Genomic DNA, 20,684 nt, shown 5'->3' with positions numbered 1-20,684 from the left:
CAAACATTTTGGAGGAAATTCCTAAATAACAGGGGCCTATTTCCTCAGAAATTGCGCAAGAAAATAGGGGCTCAAGTAGAGGTTGAAATTGACTAACTCTAGGTCAGAGCTTCTTAGTGAGTAGAGAGATAGGTTATGCACTTGCAGGTTGTGCTCAGTTGAGGAAAGCAATTTTAGTACATCTTTATTCATTAGATTGATGCAAGCATGCATTGGGGTTTTTAGAAAATTTCTTTCGTATAGATAAATGTTTCTGCATGTGAAATGTTTCTTTTTGCATGTGTTATGATTTGTGTTCTAGATGGTGAAATAAATTCTACAGAGCAGTAGAGTAGGTTTGTGTCTTGTTATTTTGAGTAAAACTTCATGAGCAGTTGCAAATATACATCATAATTTACATGGTATCAAAGCTAGATTTGTAGAAATGTTTACAAAAATTAATAGATATGATGCCTTGATCTTTGGGATGTGTGATTGGAATGTGTGAACATTTGTAGAGCCACATGCTTGGTATTGGAATGACAAGGTAATATTTGATACATAACTAATAGGTGGGTGATGTGATAATACATAGTAAGAATCGATTGCAGCAAGGGAAAGGTAAAAGAAATGAATTGGGTGAGAATTCTTTTGGCTGTGTTTGGAAACCACAACTCCAAACATGAATACAAGAAGTTTTCTTCACCTTGATATTATTTGACATTATGTGGATATGTGTTATATTCATGAACATGCATTTTACATGTATATTAGCTAGCTTCTAGTTATCGTTGGATCTGTCAAGCGAATTGGAGTCCCTGAGAGATTGAATGGATTTGTTCAGTTAAAAGGCAACGTGCTTGGTACAGGAAGGTAAGATAATTGGTATATTGTTATATTTATTTATACACTGACAATTATGTGTTTATGACAGTATGATGCAAGGGATTGCATGACAAAATAGACTGCCATGAAATCTTGAAAAAGACTCAAGTTGAGGTTTTTCTTGGAAGCATTGGGAACCATGGGGTTGAGTTATGGTGTCTGTTGCTAGTTTGTGCTTTCATTGCTTCATGATTTTTTGCACTTGAATTGTAGTTTTGCTTATGTCTAGTGTATGACTATACCACTTTTTAATGTTGTCATATTGTTATTGGTTTTTGATGGTTTTCTTCTTGTTTTCTTGTTGTTATTGTCTTTTGTTTTGAGGGTATTAAGATTTGGTTTGGGAAAGAGGAATGTTAATGGAGCTCTGGGAGATATGAATGAAACCCAACAGGTAATGTAAGACTCAAATGAAGCTCGATGCATGTATAAGGGTAGCTGAAGGCAAGAATATGACAGTCAGTTGGATTGGTTGGGTCCATTGGGATAAATGGATGGTGGTAGGACATTCATGAGAAAGGTGACAGGAAAGGTAAAGTGAATGAATTTGAGGTGTCAGATGCCTTGGCTATGTAGGGATCTGTCATTCTCAATTTTTTTCATGTTGTGCATGAATAAATAGAGTTCTATTAACATAGACCTTATGATATTTGGTAATTATGTTGTGATCATGATTAGCCTAAGGTCTATATATGTATACATGTATGTATGATATTGTTTAACAAGGTCATTAGAGATCATGATGGTTCCATGATAATGTCTATATACATGTATGCATGTATGTTGTTGTTTGACAGGGTCATAAGGGATAAGACTCAGATGAAGCCCAATGCATGTTTAAGGGAAGCTGAAGACAAGAGTGTGACAATCAATTGGATTCATTGGTTCCATTGGGATAAATGGATGGTGGTAGGAAAATCGTGATAAATATTATAGGAAAGGTAAAGTGAATGGATTTGAGGTGTCAGATGCCTTGGCTATGTTGGGAACTATCATTCTCAATGTTGTGCACGTTGTGCACGAATAAAGGGAGTTCTCTTAATCTAGATCTTATGATATCTGGTAATTATGTTGTGATCATGATTATCCTAAAGTCTATATATGTATACATGTATGTATGTATGCCATTGTATGATAGGGTCATCAAGGATCATGATTGTTTTATGTTGATGCTTATATGTATAGATGTATGTATGTATGTATTCCATTTTATGACAAGTTTTCAAAGATCGTTCTTGTGGGGGAATGATTTCTTATGCAAGTGAATGGCATGAAGAGGTTCTTGGTTTATGAGGAATCAAGTGGGAATAATAGCCCTGATAGATCTATGAGGTTAGTATCATGTGGATATAAATTGATATTATGTGATTATATTATGCCTAATTTTATGTTATGGACATGCTATGCTGAGGGATATATCAACGAAATGAAAGCAGTGTGATTTGCGGCATGCTTGGGTAAGCATGGATGATGGAAAGACACTAGAAGCAAGGTTGTGGTTAATGAGGGAAAGTATTCAAAAAATCATTAGAGAAAAGTAATTACACAGTCAAACCATTGGAACAAGAGAAGATAAAAACTCAAAGCCACTATTTGGTCTAGGTTTGAATCCCTTGGTTATTTTTTTCCTTCAAGAACTCACTAGGTGAATTTTGGAGTTCCTCTAGCCCCAACTAGCCGGAATCCCATCCAATAAAACTGAAATATTATAAATCTCCAAGATAACATATAAGAATACTATATATAGAGCCATTGCAAAACCTATAATAGGAGTAGTTCCACATCTAGGAGCTACTTTACCATATTATGAATTAAGCTATTTTAAGGACCTTCCTACACTGATTGATCTTGGCGTGGTTTTGGAAGTGTTATCAATGGTTTGTGTAGCCATAGAAACTATTGTATTGGTTGAGCTTTTTTAACTTAGTTATGATATGGTAAACATACCATGATATTGGGATCACCTAATAATGGAAACTGCAACCTAAGTCACCATCTCCATATATTCTTTACTTGTAAGATTTATTGGTTACACCCTATACACCGCCTTTGGGCAACACTTTAAACAACTTAGGGATCCTTTTAAGGATCATGAGGCATAATTGAATGAACGACCTTCCCTATGGGGGAAGGTGATTCTTAGGAAGGTCTTTCTTTCTTTGATGGGAGAGAAAGAATGAATATTTGGAAAAGTAAAATTATTCCCCCCCTTTAGTCGGAACTTTGGGTGGTTCTTAGAAAAAATAATGAAAAGGATTATCCCTAGGGTCGATACCAACAAGAATGTATAAACCAATGCTTCCATATATTTGATCGTAATTTACAATTATGGAGATAAATTTTGTACTAATATTGATTAGAGAAGAGAAAGGAGCCATATCATACCACTTGTCTATACTAGTTGGAGCTCCTAGTTTTCTGAATGCTCCAAATTCTACTCGAGCATCTACATCTAGGTCGATACCAACAGAAATATCTCTAAATAAGGTCCTAGAACCATGCCTAATGTGTCTATAAAAGAAAAGTAGAGTGAATGTAGCATGTAGAAAATTAAACCAAACCCTTGAACTACTACAAAAAACACCATCATATTTTAGAGTAGAACAATCTAATTCAAAAATTTCACCTAATTAAGCATGCCTAACATATTTTTTCACTATAGTAGGATCACAAAAACCAACCTTGTCAATTCCACCACCATATAGTAGGGTCACAAAAAGTAACCCTGTCAAGTCCACCACCTTAAAACTCAACAATTAAGCCTACTTGTTCAACACTATACTTTGATTTAGCCCTCCTAAAAGGAGCATCGACTTTCACAATTCCTTCTTTGTCTATTAGAACTACTGGAAATGTTTTGAAAAAGGTAGGCATATGTTGTAAAAAAAGCTCACTTCCCTCCTTATCTTTGAAGATAGGGTTTCCTAACAAATCAACGACTATTCCATCTCGATTCTCCACCGTACCTTCTCTAAATAACCCCCCTTTCTTAGCTGGATTATTGCAAATGTAATCATAAAAAGTGAGTTTCTTGAGAATTTTGGACCAAGCTTCTGATAGGCTCAAATTTTCGATCAGACCGACATGAACCCATCGATCTATTTCTCATTAGAAGTATGCATGATCCCAATGGTAACGAGTGGGATCAAATAATTTGATCGGAGTAATTGCAAAGCCATACCACATGGTCCCAACAACAATGAAAGCTGCAAAAAACATAACAACAATAATGTTGGATAGGATCATTTCAATATTCCCCATGCCTAATCCTACATATAAACATTGGGGAAGAGAAACATTGAGATGGAATAAACCTCCTAATATACCCAATATACCTTTTTTTATATGATGTGAATCTATTCCTCTCAGAAAAAAAGCTCAAAACCTTCAACTCCCCATGTTGGTCTACTATTTGTATTTTTCAAATTTGTCCATAAGAACAAACACCCATATCCCAGGACCATACAAACCGGTTACATGAAATTCTCCAAATCTGAAACAAGCTACTCTTGAGAGAAATAAATGAATTCCAAATAATTTTGGAAAATATAAACAAAGTTTTCTCGTATGTTCATCACAAAATATTTCCAAATCCAAATATATCCAATGCCAGATAGCTGCCAAAAAGCACATGCCAGAAAACATTATATGTGCCCTGACCACACCTTCATAACTCAAAATACCATGATTAATTACAGTTTCTATGGTGATGTTCCATCCACTCCATGAATCCTTTATTCCCAAATGAGTCATAAAAGGTATAACGAACATACCTTTTCTCTACATTGGATCAAGAACAAGATCAGATGGATTAAAGACTGTTAATTCATACAGAGCTATTAAATCGAATCAACCAACAACTAAAGCTATATGCATTATATTCACAAAAACTAACGAGTCATGCTCATTCAATACAAAGTTATGAACGTGATACCAAGACAAACCCATGCAAACACCCCTTTTGTCAGACAAAAGTAGACGGTATGTAACTTTCTCACATTGGATTTGAAGAGATCATGTTCTCGAGCTAGACCTAGATCATCTTGAAAGTGAACATCTATTCGCTTGGAAATTTCTAATGATGGAACATGTTTGAAACAATTTTTTTCATACATAATAACAGGGAGAAACAAAGATATTTTATCATTTGTATGTACCAATACACAATGTAGTGATTAGTCCCCTTTATACTGATGAAGAAAATAAAGAGGAAACGATATATTCTCATCCTTCCATTTGTACATAAATTTTAACTTTGCAATTTATGGATAAAATGGGGCATTATTTTCAATAATACATCTATTAGGAGGTGAAGTAATTCTCTTTTACCAACCACAATTTATGCAAAAGAGTAAACAACATTCCCTCATCCTTCTGTTCATTCATGAACGATACATTTGCAATTTATGGACCAAATGGGGTATTACAATAATACATCTATCAGGAATGAAGTAATGTTCTTAGTAATCCCCTTTTATGCAAATAAAGAAACAATATTTCCTCATCCTTTTGTTCGTTCACGAACGATAACTTTGGAATTCATGGACAAGGTGAGATATAATTTTTGATGAAAAATATCATTTTTATAGTAAGAGCTATGAATTTTTTAAAGACAAGGATACTTTACGATAAGAAAAAGAAAATACTGAACACAGTTAAAATTCTCAGTGTTTATGAAAAGGTCCTCATTCTAAAAAAGAAAATACTGAGCATAGTTAAAATGCTCAGTCAGAATGAGAATTGTATCATTTTGTACTCTGTCATGAAAAATAATATCACTTCTGTTTTGACCTTTTTGCTTATTTTTATCCCTTAAGATTACAAAGTCATTTTAAGATTACAAAGTCACTTAGAAGAGAAGTAGATTGTAATAGATTATAAAGTCACTTAAAGATTACAAAGTCACAAAGTCACTTAGAACATAAGTAGATTATAAAGTCACTTAAAGATTACAAAGTCACTCAGAAGAGAAGTAGATTATGAAGTCACTTATCTTACGAAGAAGTGGGATGAGAATGGATTAGATAGAAATAAATGTTATTAAACATCTAAGATTATAAAGTCGCTTATCTAAAGACTAGTTTAGATGGATAAGGATTAGGTAGAAATCAATGTCATTAAGCATTTACGATTACAAAGTCACTTAGAAGAAAAATAGATTATAAAGTCACTTATTTGAGGGAAAAGTGGGATGAGAATGGTCAAAATTTAGATAGATAAAAATCAAATAGAAATAAACATCATTAATCATCTAAAATTACAAAGTTACTTTCTTACTTATTTAAGAGCGAAAAACGAAAGATTATAAAAAAATTAATGTTAAATACTTTACAAAGTCACTTAAATCAATTTCATTAAAGATCTAAGATTACAAAGTCACTTATCTATATTTCTATGGGGTTAGTAATGCATTTTTTTATAAAATCACTTATTTGATGGATAATACATTTTTCTTTTGATCGATAATGTAATTTTTATTGAAATACATAATAAGATTATGTTATATTTTGTTAATAAAATAAATTTTTACTAAACATATAAGGAAGCAAGTTGTTGTACTTTATTCAATGTACCATAAACAACATGGAAAACTAAACATAAGCATGTCATAAATAACCGGGATCAAACAAGAGTGTGTCATAAATAACATTGAAAACTAATGGGAAGAGAAGTATATTTTAGTTTGAATTATCAAACTCATCGACCATGATAGTTATATCTAAAAGTTAAAAGAAAATGTTGTCATCCATTTTACTTTGAAAAAAAAATATTTATAATTATGAGGTGGTGTCTATTTATTATCCTCGATTTATTTTATTTATGAAAATTGATGAGTACTTAAACTTGTGCTATGATATCGATGCAAAGTGATTAGTACTTAAACTTGTGATATAATATCGCTCAAGAAAATATTTTCTAATTAAATCTCTTTGAATCAAGCCAAAAAAACCTCAAAAGGAGGATTGGATAGGATTTATAAAAAAGGTGCAAGTAAACAATTCACCTTAATGGGGAGGATGGATAGGATATACCAAAAGCAATGCATGCATCCAACCTCAAGCTCATGAGGACCATTTTTTAATGTTATTTTTTTTCCTTTTTATAGTAATATTTTTAGGAAGGTTTATTAGAAGGGCCCTCATGTTTAGTAAATCCAATTATTTAGGTCTAATTTAGAAAAGGGTTTCCAAAAACTAGATTATTCAATTAAGCTTAGACTATAAGGAGATGGAGTGATGTAAATGTTTATAAAAATCTACATGTGAGATTAATTAAAAAATAATAAAAGTTTTAAAGTAATTGCCTAGAGATGATGTCATGTAATGTAAACATTTTGACTCAGTGAAAATAAAAATAAAAATAAAATTAATAATTAATAATGATAGTTATCAATAAAACATTTTGACTTGATTAAATAAATTAAATTATAAAATACAAAATTAATAATCATAATTATAATTAATTATAAAAACCAGAGTTTTGATCCCTATTGGTACTTGGTAGATCAAGAATTAAAATAGATCGAGACTGATATAATTATTTTAAGGACTCAAATATGAATAACTTTGTTAGAAGCTCTAAAGTCACTATGCTTGCCATTAACTATAGTTCTTTGTTTGTATAATTATTTTAAGGACTCTGGGTGATTAGTTTTATTGAAGAATGAATAACTTTGTCATGGGCTTTGCTACTAACTAATTTCACGAGGTTCGTGGCTAAGTAATTTAGCTATTATATATTTAATAAATTATATATAAATATCGAGATACAATTATTTTATAAATGGGCTAATTACAACATGAACTCATATAGTTGGAGAAACAATTTGTTCACCAAACTACTCCAACTAATATATTTTCCCTAAAAATAACATACTTAACAAATAGTTAATTAGGTCTATCTTGGGTAGTTTTGGAGGATTCTCTCCACTCAAGTTCAATTACTACAATTCTCACAAGTGACATGATGAGGTTTATATCCTTCATATGGAATATAAAGATAATTTCCAATTAAAAAAAAATAAATTTCATTGGCCGAGTTAATCAACACAATTATGGTGGTTCAAATCTCCTTGGGTTCACAATTATGGTGGTTCAAATCTCCTTGGGTTCAAATCTCACGCGGAGGAGTTAAAGATAGAAGTCACTTTGAGGGCACTAAACTATTTCAAAGAGCGTTGAAACTCTATAAAGCCTGACACAATTTTGGTGATAGCATCCTTTTATGGGTTGATATTTCTTCTTCAATATATTAAAGATAAAAGCCACTTTAAGAAATTAAACTATTCCCAAAAAAACATTCAAACTCATAACACAATTTTAGTAATAACATGGCATGGTGAATTAATATTTATTCTTCAATCTAATAAACAAAAAAAACCATGAATTAATATTTCCTTTTCAATATAATAAACCAAAAAAAACCAAAAACACATGGCAAATAAAAAGTTGAATTTTTAATATATTTTGGTGTACCAAAAACACCAAACAAATACAATATATTTACTTTGATTTTATAGTGTATGGTTTTTAGACCAATAAACAAAAGAACCTAAAACACATAACAAATAATAAAAAGTGTTTGGTATGATTTCAGTGTTTGCTTTTTAGCCGGCCAAGATAGGAAATATTTGGATATAATCACATACTCCAAATATTCGTAATAAACGATCTTCCACACGGCATATACAAACATAAAATACATCACCTAGAATCAATCCCCTGAACTTGAGCGTGTCTCAAGTAAACGTCGACCAACTGAAGTTGAGCTTATGTGTCAAGGAAATGTCATGCAAACTGGCTAGACATCAAGAAACAATGACATCTTGCACTGTTCCGCTTCCGTGGCATTCTGGTGCACTGCAATATAAAAAATGAGGGGGTTCACTCAAAATCAGTGAAGCAGAGCATGTGTTATACCATATCACAATGGGCAAGCAGCTGCTGAAATTCGGAGAGAAGAACACTGCTGATATAATATTATGGTTATTCGATTCAGAGGGCGCAGAATATGAAGAAAACCCACTGTATCTTCATTCCCAAGTTTTGAGAAAATGTGATTTTTATGAAACCATGCTATCGGAGCGCTGGGCTTTGGATAAGCAACGGCCTCTTCCAATCACGGTAACAAGTACTCATGGTTTGGACAAGTATATTAAATGCATTCGCTTCATGTATTCTTCTCAATCAGCAACCAAGCGGTTTTGTTTAGCCAGTGTGGACGATGCCCTCGATATTCTTCCTGTGGCTGCTCAACTATTGTTTCATGAGTGCGTGAGTGAGTGTATGGAATATTTGAATGCGGTTCGTTGGACTTCAGCGCAAAGAGCCGAACTGCGTAACCTGCTGTCGTCTCTGCAATTGAATACTTTACCCATTGAGTTAGCTGCTAGACTTGGCATGAACATAGGTAACTCCGATATCAATCAGGGTTTAGAGTTTCTAGAGGAATCTCTACAAGAAATGTTGGTTACCATTTCAGTTTTCAATGTTCCACCTGGTTTTCTGTTTCAACTTTTATTTTGTTCAGAATTTTGGGATGATGTAGCGTATCGAAATGCAGTTGCGGAGTCTATAGTGCGCTACTTTGACCCCACAGATGCACCCTCGGCTGTTGTGGATACGTGCAAGCGTGTACTTGTGAAAGCGTTTGAGTCCAACATCGAGTTCACAAAATGTGAAATTCAAAACACAGATAGTTTGAGTCTCGCTTATGCTTGGGGTAACATGTTGTGGTTAGTGAACCTCATTCGGCGCTGTGATCGGGAATTGTTTGGAACGGTCTTCAAAATGTTTTCGGAAGATGCCTCCCTCCCAGACTCAATAATTCTTCTAATGCACAACAGTGTAAAAGACATAATCAATGGTGTAGTAAGAAACACGATAGATATTCTAATGAATGGTTTTCTTACACCTCTGGGTAATGGAGAGATAATTAGCCCCACATCCATTCGCGTTTCCTTTCTATCAAATTGGCTCGACACTATGGTGAGATGCATTAACAATCCAAAGGATATGGAGACATTGGAGACAGGATTAGTTAATGTAGCTGAAACACTCCCACTCTATGAGCAAAGACGTGTTTTCCGGATTTGGAAAGAAGCTTGTGCTTCTAGACCTGAAGTCAGAGGTAGGGTTAGTGTGATGGAATGGTGGGTTAAGACACTGCATGATGCCTTCGCCAGCCAGAATTAACTGATGGGAGGATCATTGAACTGAGAGAGCAGCGACGCCACAGTTTGATAGAAAATATTATGAGTAGGATGGAGACTATGTATAGACTTGCGCTTTTGTGTCGCTTTGTGTCGGTGTCAACTTTCTTGTTGGACGTTCACTTCACTATGGAGACATTTATTCAACTTTGGAGTTTTGTTGTCCCTTATCATGGTGTTTTTCTCTAATTTGTTATTTTCTGTTATATAGTTTTTGCCAAATAGTTCAACCAGTTTCGTTAAAATCTTCTCCTCAAATTCTTCCACCATGAAAACAGTTTTTGAACGTTCTCAACAAATGGACATAAGATTTGGACGAGAGACGCGAGAAAAATACTCGAACAAATGGACATAAGATTTGGACAAAAGGAAATTGTTGAAAGCGGGTTAAGACAGCGCTCCCGCAACCAAACGCTAAACTCGACTTTCTTGAGTGTTGCCACAACAATTTTCAACTTTTTGAATTCATGAGTGTGGCCACAATAATTGGGTGGTCTAAGCAAGTTTCATTATAAACAATTTCCCTTGCAAGTTTAAGCAAGTTTCATTATAAACAATTTCCCTTGCAAGTTTATAGTTTATGAGTTTATTTAACAACTTCCTTTGCAAGTTTATAGTTTGTGAGTTTATTTTGATCTTTGCCCTGTCTTTTCCTAAAGAATATGAAATTTGCAAATTGCACAGGTTTATGGAAAGTCACTTTCAACTTTTCGAATTCAATACCGAGCGTTGCCACAACAATTTTCAAGCCTAAAGGCGTCTCTTAGAATTGGGTGGTCTAAGCAAGTCTCATTATACACAAACTTCAAACTTCCTTTGCAAGTTCATAGTTTGTCAGTTTATTTTGATTTTTTGCCTTTATTTTCGTAAATAATATGAAATTTGCAAATTGCACAGGTTTATGGTAATTCACTTGTCAACCCTAAATTATCAAATCCTCTTACATTTCCTTTCGAATGATTATGAAAATGCTTTCGAATGACTATGAAAATGTGCTTCACATTGAAGAGAATCTTCGAATGTTTATGAAAATGTGCTTCACTTTGAAGAGAATTTTGGGATGAAAAATCTTGGAATGAATGTTTCAGTCCATTAAAATTATGCCCATTTGTATCAATGGGCAATGAATGAATGTTTCAGCCCATAAAAATTATTAGCATTGTATCAGTGTGCAATGAGTATCATTAGGAAAACCTTTCTCCTTTCTCAACAATTCAATTTAAATTTAAATTAACACATTAATTTAAAAATAACTAATCTTTTAACACATTAATTTAAAAATAACTAAAAGATTATAAGGTTAGATTTAATCTTTATAAAATATTTAAAAAAATAACTAATCTTTTAACACATTAATTTAAAAATAACTTAAAAATAACTAAAAGATTATAAGGCTAGATTTAATCTTTATAAAATATTTAAATTTATTTAAAAGTGTTTAGGTTTTTGTTTTTCTTAAATTGATTTTGAGATGTTTTTTTTGGGCAATAACCATTCACCTTTTTCAACATTTCAGTTTAAAATAACACATTAAATTGGTTTTCACATGTTTTTCTTTGGCAAATAACCATTCACCTTTGTCAACATTTCAGTTTAAAATAACACATTATCATTTCAGTTTAAAATAACACATTAATTTAAAAATAGTGTTAATTTAAAAATAAATAAAAGATTATAATGTTAGTAGAGTGATTAAAAAAATTAAATTTATTTAAAGGTATTTTTTTTAATTAAGCAAATTAGTTTTCTTTGGTATTAAGATAAATTTTAATTTTCACTTTAATAAGATAAACTTATTAGATTTTAATTTTCACGATGTTTTCAATTAATAATTAATTTTTCCTTGTGTAAGGAGTTAATTTTTTTTTGTGTAAGGGGTAATTTTAATTTTCACTTCAATAAGATGTTTTCGGTTAATAATTAATTTTTTTTTGTATAAGGGGTTAATTTTTTGTATATTCATTTGGTTGTTAATGTTATTGAATATTAATTATTTTTTGTGTAAGGGGTAATTTTAATTTTCACTTCAATAAGATGTTTTCGATTAATAATTAATTTTTTGTAAAGGGGTTAATTTTTTGTATATTCATTTGGTTGTTAATGTTGTTGAATATTTTCGATTAATAATTAATTTTTTGTATGAGGGGTTAATTTTTTGTATATTCATTTGGTTGTTAATGTTATTGAATATTTGGCTACTTTTAGGTAGTAGAAGGAAGGATAAAATGTTTTGGCTGTTTTGTGGCCAATGTTAAAAAAATTTGGTTTTGGTTGTTTTGTGGCGAATGGCCAATGTTAAAAAAATTTGGTTGTTTTGTGGCGAAGGATAAAATGTTTTGTGTTCCATGTTTGGTTGTTTTGTGATGGAAGGATAAAATGTTTTGTGGTCGATGTTTGGTTGTTTTGTGGCCAATGTTGGGTTGTTTTGTGGTCAATGTTGATGGAAGGATAAAATGTTTTGTGGTCAATGTTGGAAGGATAAAATGTTTTGTGGTCAATGTTAATGGACATTTGACTACTTTCATATAAAGATTAAATGCTTTATGGTCAATGTTAATGGACATTTGACTACTTTCATATAAAGATTAAATGTTTTGTGCTCAATGTTGATGAATTTGTTCACCTCATGTTGTTCTAAGTTGATGAATTTGCTCACCTCATGTTCTTCTAAGTTGATGAATTTGTCAACCAATTTTGATGTAAGTTGATGAATTTGTCAACCAATTTTGATGGGTATTTGTCTAGTTCTATACAGTGTTTTTGGTTAATTTATAATGTTTTGGTTGTGTCTTTGGTTAATTTTATAATGCTTTGGTTAATTTATTTTGTATAAGGTACATTCACCCATGTTATGAGTTGAGTAAGAGTTCTATTCATAAATATAAGTAGACAAATACTTTTGTTTCAATTTTACATAGTTTTTTTTGAAATACTTTTATCTCAATTTCTTTTTGATAATTCAAAATAAATTTATAATTTAAAATAAATTTATGAAAATCCATACTCAAATTCAAAATTAGAATAGATATATCATTAATTAATATTCCTAATTAATAAATAACTAGTTTTAGACTATGATAACTCATTAATCTATAATCATGTTTATAAAATAACAAATTATTTAAATAATTGATTATTAATATTTTTAATAATTCATTAATCAATAATCATATTTATAAAATAACAAATTAATTAAATAATTAATTAATAATATTTTTGATAACTCATTAATCTATAATCATATTTATAAAATAATAAATTAATTAAATAATTAATCAATAATATTTTTATTTACAATAATAATTATGTTTTTGAATTTAAACTATAATCATATTATAAAATAATAAAATAATTAATTAATAATATTTTTGATAACTCATTAATCTATAATTAAATTTATAAAATAATTAATTAATTAATAATATTTTAATACCAACATTTTTTGTCCACCCTATCAAAGATTGACAGTACATTCTGGTGTCTAATGAATAATTCTGCCTTCTTATTTGGGCTGTTTTAGAGCGGCACGGATTAGATCAAATTCTTTGGTTAAAAAAGCAGTGTCAAACAATTCTTTCATAACCTGTTTGCATTAACAAAATAAATTAGTCATATATTTATTCTTTGGTTAAAAGAGTAGTGTCAAGCAATTCTTTCGTAACCTGTTTGCATTTACCAAGTAAATTAGTCATATATTTATAGAATATAACCCAAACTGCATCTGGAATGTCTCTTAAATTACACCTTTATAGCATGGAATGGCTTTTAGATTACACGTTCATAACATGATTACATGTGGTTGCATGCATAATTACACGGGACTGCTCAATTTCCTGGCAACATTTTCTCCTTACACCAGCTAATTCCTCCAGCACCATTCTATAGTAGCTAGTTTTTTATTTAGTAGCTTTTTATTTTAATTCCTGAGCCTATTTATTTAGTAGCTTTTTATTTTAATTCCTGAGCCTATTTATTTAGTAGCTTTTTATTTTAATTCTTGAACTCTGTTTGCATTCTCAGTTGTGTTCGAAGCCTCCTCCTCAGCTTGGTTTGCATCCTCCTCAATGCTGCTGTGTGCATATACGAGTAAACATACTATTTTTTTTTAATACCTTATAATCTCTTTTTTTTTAACTTTACAGTCTAATTTCATGATATCATACCTCCTCAATCAGAAATCTAAAAATAAAACAGAGTAACTAATAAAACCTAATCAGATCTGCGACCTGAGTTGCCCTTGCCGGTGTGGGCTGCTGCAGAGGCAGAGGAAACCCTTCGGTTTCTAGCAGCCATCTACTATAAAATGTAATTCAAGAAAACCAAATAAATACATCAAAACAAAACTGTTGCAAGCAACATTATGCAAAAGCTCGATTCCTGTCGTTAAAACTCAAATGGGGTGATGACAACTTACCTCCAAACGTGTTTTGGATTTGAACAGTGTCGATTTCCAGCGTGGTTAGAATGAAAAATATGACGACGATGGAGATCTGAATGAGGTTGAAGGAGACCAGAGTTTTATCTCAATTGAAGAAATTATGCCCGGAGAAACTCTTCGGCATATATAATTTTTTTCTCTTTCTGCGATTGGACCTGTTAGCCCTGAGGTGCAGTGCTGCTATTTTGAAAACTAAAGGAGGGAAATGGTCTATTCTGCTGTAGTGGAGAGGTTCCCACATGGTCCATCACCTCACTTTTCTCATTCATCCACTCCCATCCACGTTTACTCATGTGCTAACTCAACCCTCACATCATAACAAAACTTACTTTCGCCTTGGCCTCTACGTGAATTAATCCATTTTTGTCCCCTATGTATTATTATTTTTCAGAGCCATGAAAACATGCACTAATGCGCAAAAGCCCCCGAAAACCTTACCTTTCCATTCATATGCGCCCCTTTGTACATTTCTCGAGGTCGTCCCATACCTTCATGTCCCCCGCCGTCGATCTTCCCACTGATCTGACGGTCCACACTTCATTCGACCAACATTATACGCTCACCCACTTCGACCAATCGCCACCGTTAGATCATTTTCGCCAGATCTAACGACTATCACGCATATCGCTTGGGCAACAAAAGAGAGGGGTACCCGCCCGATAAAGCGATGTCCTCTCTCTCCTCTGCTGCTACGTGGCGGTCGATGAATAGAATCGGGCGGGCTTCGACCTTTGTCACTTACCGCCCGATGACTGCCCAATATAAACCATTTCTGCTTAAGTAAACCGCTCCCGGGCATTATCCTTCGAGCACTTCCTCCGCCCAATAGCCATTCGATCTACCCATCTAGGGTGTGACAGCTTGGACTTATTCCGCTCCTGCCATGACTTCAAGCCTCTGGCGATTGATCTCCTCCACCCATTCCTCCCGATCTAATGGCCCCCGTAGTCCACTTCCCACCTGTCACTCGGGGAGGAATTTTTTTGGCTTTGTCAGTGTTTTTGATGGTGAGACAGTTGAATTGAAATAACATAATGCATGGCCGAAAGGGGAAAAGAAACAACAGTATGATGCAGCCGAACCAACATAAATGATCATGGAACATCGCTGGCATGAGTGAACCACCTGACAGCGCGACGAAATTACCAGAATTTGATTACCGTGTTTGTTAGAAATAGAGCTCTCTAAGCTCATGTTTGTCTAGTTATGGTATCAAGTAGTTAGAAGACAGAGGGGATAGATTAAGACATCTCGAGCCTTAGAGAGTTCGAGAGTATTGTAAAAAACCTATAAATGGCTGAAAGTTCGAAGTAATAAAGGTTCAACTTTTGGAGACTGTGGATACTCTGTTCCTCCCAGCATCTCATTTTCATTCCAGTAATACAAGCTTCTTTTGCTGTTACATGTTCAATTCCCATCTTCTCCTCCATTCCAAGCTTGCACTTAAATAGGTTATTCATGTTTTCTTTTGTATTTAATGCCATATAACTATCATCTTATCTCCGCGTTGATAAATTAGATTTGCAAGCTTCATTTACTTTATGTAGCTAGCCATTCATATGTGTTTATGTATGTATCTGCTGGTACAGTCAGGATTCTCCATCTATTCATTGAATCTATAAACTATTGAGCATTAGTGGTCGAAAGCCTTGTCACGTTAAGGGTGTTCATGCATGTCTTGAGTGAAAACAGAGTTGAACATTCATCTGACTTGATCCAAACCCCAATCCATTCCAATAGTTCAGAGAACGATATTGAAGATTCATATGTTTCTAGGCATCTCCGAGCTACAACCTAGGAGAGTTTCTTGGAGTCCTAACATAATTGGCGCCATTACCGGGGAGAGGAGACTGAAGCTCAGCTTCCGTGGGGGAAAACACAGATTCAACTTTGATGATAGATAAAGTCTGGACACTATTTGGTTTGTAGTCATCTATCTGGCAGCTTTACTGGAGGACAAACTTGGTGACTCCACTCCATAGTTCTGGCCCAGTTTGTGAGGCATACTTGGAGAAATCCTCAGAAGCCACGAGTTGACCTAGTACCTGACCCTGAAAAAATCATCAAAGAAAGAAAGGCGTTGCAGAAAGGAGCATCAGGTTTAGGTAGCTCTAAACAATATTTTATATCTCTTCAAGAAAATCCTGTAATAGAACAAATACATGTTGAGAGTATAGCATCTAATACTAGAAGTGAAGAAAAAATCTCAGAGATTCATAGAGCTCCTTATTTTTTAGGTTCTTCTTTCGTTTTAAACCCAAAGGAAGCCTCTCGTCCTATCCATCATACTCCTTTAGTCTTATCAGTCACTCCTCAACGCTCTATCATTCAGACTTCCAGTACCCTTATGGCCACCACAACTATGGCATCATCACAAGCACCTACCAAAATGGAAAGAATCATAGCTGCTAGGTATAGACCTCTAGTACTGCCCACTCCTTTGAATGCCATGCCTACTAGAGAATATCAGAAGTATATGCCTAAGTTCACTGGGAATAAAGGTGTTACAGCTGAGGAACATCTTGAATCATTCTATAGCTATGTTGATAACCTGGATATTAGTGAAGTTGATGTATGGATGAGAGTCTTTGTCCAAAGTCTAGATGGAGAGGCTAGAAAATGGTTCAGAGAACTGACCCCAAGGTCTATAACAGATATTGAGGCTTTAGATGATGCATTCCTAAAGCATTGGGGGGATAAGAGGGATCTACTCTACTACCACACCGAGTTTGGGAACTTAAAGAGGGAAAATGATGAGTTGTTATTTGATTTTAATAAGAGGTTTAACTGCATATACAACAAGATACCAGCTAAAGTAAAACCCACCACTACCTCTGCTAAACTCACCTATGCCAGTGCCTTTGATTCCGACTTCTGTCTATTGTTGAGGGAGAGATGATGTGCTACCTTGGCGAATATGCAGGATGCAGCCTTGGAAGTAGAATTAAACATCATAGCTGTAGAGATGCTCAGGGGGAATGTTGATAGAAGGAGACATAGGAGCGAATATTCATCATCTTCAGATCCCAAGATAGATAAAATGACCAAGATGATAGATTCATTAGCCTCTGAAATATCCAAATTAAAGGTTGAGCAACACCCTGGGAAAGGAAGAGTTCCTAATACCTTTGCTCCTAGAAATCCAAATCCATATAGAACAGTTAATGAGTAGTTGCATATTCTGCAAAGAAGCAAAGATGCCAATGAAGACCAAAGGGTGAAGACCCCTTTCCAGAATGTAGTCATGGAAGAAGAGCAGTTTGAAGAAGATGATGAGATCCATTGTCTGAAAGACAAAGGTAGTGCCTCCTTTTTGACCTTAGCTGCCTATGAAAAGTCATTATTCAATGACCAGATCAGCCAAGAGTGGGATGGTGGCACTGTTCTGCAAACTGATGATCAACACAGATATGATATGAGGTCGAAGATGAATAATGCCAAGGAAAATCCTGTTCAAAGAGCTACTGTCCCTGCAGTACAACAAGCTAATACGCAGAAACGATTGGTAGTTGATCCCATCATCCTCAAAGCTCTAGCTCACGAGGTAAGAGGCCTTGAAAAGTCTCCTTCTCCTTTCAATTTTGAGTCAGAAATTCAGAAGCTAAACATACCTATACCTCTGATTGAACTAGTGAAGAATGAGTCCTTCAAGAGATCTATCCTCGACGCCCTTGAGCCTAAAGCTATCCAAGCCTCCACTGACTATGTAAATCTGCAAGACGACAAACCAGCTGTTGTTCTCAGCCCAATGATTGAAAACTGTGATGAAAACTCCCTATCATTTTATGTCTCTTTGACTATTCACAACAAAATCCTTCACAACTTCCTTCTGGACATAGGAGCCAGCCATAATATAATGTCCAAAGCTGTCATGGATGAGTTGGGTCTTGACATTACCAAGTCTTATCATGACCTATTTTCTTTTGACTCTAGAAAAGTGAAATGTTTGGGATTAATGAAAGACATAGCCATCACCTTGTCTCAGCTTCCCATGAAGAGCATGATGATGGATATTGTGGTAGCAGATGTAACCCCCAAGTTTGGCATGTTTCTTTCCAGAATTTGAATCAAGAGATTAGGTGGAACATTGCAAAATGATCTGTCTTATGCTACCATCCTAGTTTTTGGAGGTGAGAGTAGGAGATTATACAGGGAAGCTCAGTTGGCTTATATCATCAGTGATGAAAGGAATCCCACTAATCATCCCATCTATGCTATCGACACTGATTTTGGAGCCTGTATTCTTTAGATTGAAGAATCCTAGTTGGCCTCCATGTAGCTTAGGAAACCGGTTTGCCAGAATACAGAGGAAGAAGGCCCACAAATTTGGGACATGTTCTTTGATGGAGCTTGCTTTAAGGAAGCTGCAGGGGTAGGTGTAGTCGTTGTGTCCCCCACACAAGAATGCATTCATTTATCTTTCAAGTTAACTTTTTAGGTCACAAATAACATAACGAAGTATGAAGCCTTGATATTGGGCTTAAGCGCTACTAAAGAAATGGGCATCAAAGGTTTGAAGGTGTTTGGAGACGCAGACCTTATCATTTAGTAGGTGAACAAAACTTTCCAAGCAAAGCATCCAAGGCTGAAAGCATACAGAGATGAGGTATGGAAGCTCAAGGGTTCATTTAATAGTTTTAGCATTTCTTACATCCCTAGAATGAAGAAACAACTTGTTGATTCCCTTGCTGTGTCTGCTAGCACATTTATTCCTCCTTTGCCTCCTAAATTGACTTATGAAGTTCAGGTGAAATATAGACCATCTCTGCCTGACAATGTCAAATACTGGAAAGTTTTTGAAGATGATGATGAAATTAATACGTTTTTACAAGTCATTGATGAATTTTCTGAAATGCACATTGACCAAGAAAACGAAACCATTGAAGAATGCAACTAGTCCAAGCTAAAGGACGAGATTGATCAAGATAGCATTGTTCAGCTACCTAGTAACCATATACCAAAGGATTGGTGCCCCTAGAGAAGTTGTTTAATCATAATGATGTACCTTATAAGCCTGCCAAAAAAGAAAATGTGACTGTAGTTCATAGACATAATGTAGGGGGTCCAGCCCATCCAAAGTACATAAATCTGTCCACTCACTTGCCTTCTGCCCAAAGTTCCGAGTATTGCACCCTGATGAAATAATTTGTTGATATCTTTGCTTGGGAGTACAATGATCTTAGGACCTATGACACCAACATCATTCAACATAAGATTCCACTGGAGAAGAACACCATCCCTTTTAAGCAAAAATTAAGACCTATCAGCCCTCTCTTATTGCCTTTGATTGAAAAGGAAATCAAGAAGCTGTTGGATGCCAAGATCATAGTTCCCCTAAGGTATTCAAAGTGGATAGCTAACCTTGTGGTAGTAAGAAAGAAGAATGGAGAAATCAGGCTTTGTGTTGACTTCAGGAATCTAAACAAATGCTCTAAAAAAGACAACTACCCCCTGCCTAAGATGGAACACTTGCTGCAAAAAGTTTCAGGGGCTAGAGTCATGTCTTTCTTAGATGGATTTTCAGGTTACAATTAGATTGTTGTACACCCAGAAGATCAGGAAAAGACCATCTTCACTACTCCTTGGGGCACTTTCATGTACTCCAAGATGCCTTTTAGATTGATGAATGATGGGGCTACTTTTCAGAGGGCCATGGACATAGCCTTTGTGGGAGAAAAGGACAAGTTTTTCCTTATTTACCTTGATGACATAACAGTCTTTTCCAGTAGTCACAAGGACCATCTGCAGCATTTGAAGAAGGTGTTTCTAAAGTGCAGACAGTTTGGAATTTCTGTGAACCCAAAGAAATCACAATTTTCTCTAGAAGAAGGCAAACTTCTGGGACATATTGTTTCTACTGAAGGTGTGAAGATCGATCCAGCAAGAGTTCAAGCAATTCAGACATTTTCCATCCAAAGGTCAAAAAGGGACATTCAATCTTTCTTGGGTAAGATTAACTTTGTCAGGAGGTTTATTCCAAACTTTGCAGAGCTAGTGAAGCACATCACTTCCATGCTGAAGAAAGGATAAAAAATAAAATGGATAGATGGTGCAAGAAACTCTTTTGAAGCCATCAAACAAGCTATATGGAAGCTCCCACTCTAATCAGTCTAGATTATACTAGGGAGTTTCATATCTTCTCTTTTGCCTCTTATGATACACTTGCAGCAG

General features: G+C 34.3%; 1 protein-coding gene across 1 annotated transcript; it reads left to right on the top strand.

Annotated features, from left to right (window-relative positions):
• The first annotated feature begins 8,782 nt into the window (after window positions 1–8,782).
• Window positions 8,783–10,109, top strand: LOC149143621 (BTB/POZ domain-containing protein At1g63850-like). The gene has a single exon (XM_089449070.1). The coding sequence runs from the start codon at window positions 8,793–8,795 to the stop codon at window positions 10,056–10,058; it is 1,266 nt and encodes a 421-aa protein (XP_089305196.1). The 5' UTR covers window positions 8,783–8,792; the 3' UTR covers window positions 10,059–10,109.
• The last annotated feature ends 10,575 nt before the right edge of the window (window positions 10,110–20,684 follow it).

The sequence above is a fragment of the Pinus tabuliformis genome, chromosome X (genome assembly GCF_031772625.1).
Source record: "Pinus tabuliformis cultivar Carrire ecotype Pingquan chromosome X, CPIR1, whole genome shotgun sequence".
Lineage (NCBI taxonomy): Eukaryota > Viridiplantae > Streptophyta > Pinopsida > Pinales > Pinaceae > Pinus > Pinus tabuliformis.
This window is presented reverse-complemented; position numbering and strand designations above follow the sequence as displayed.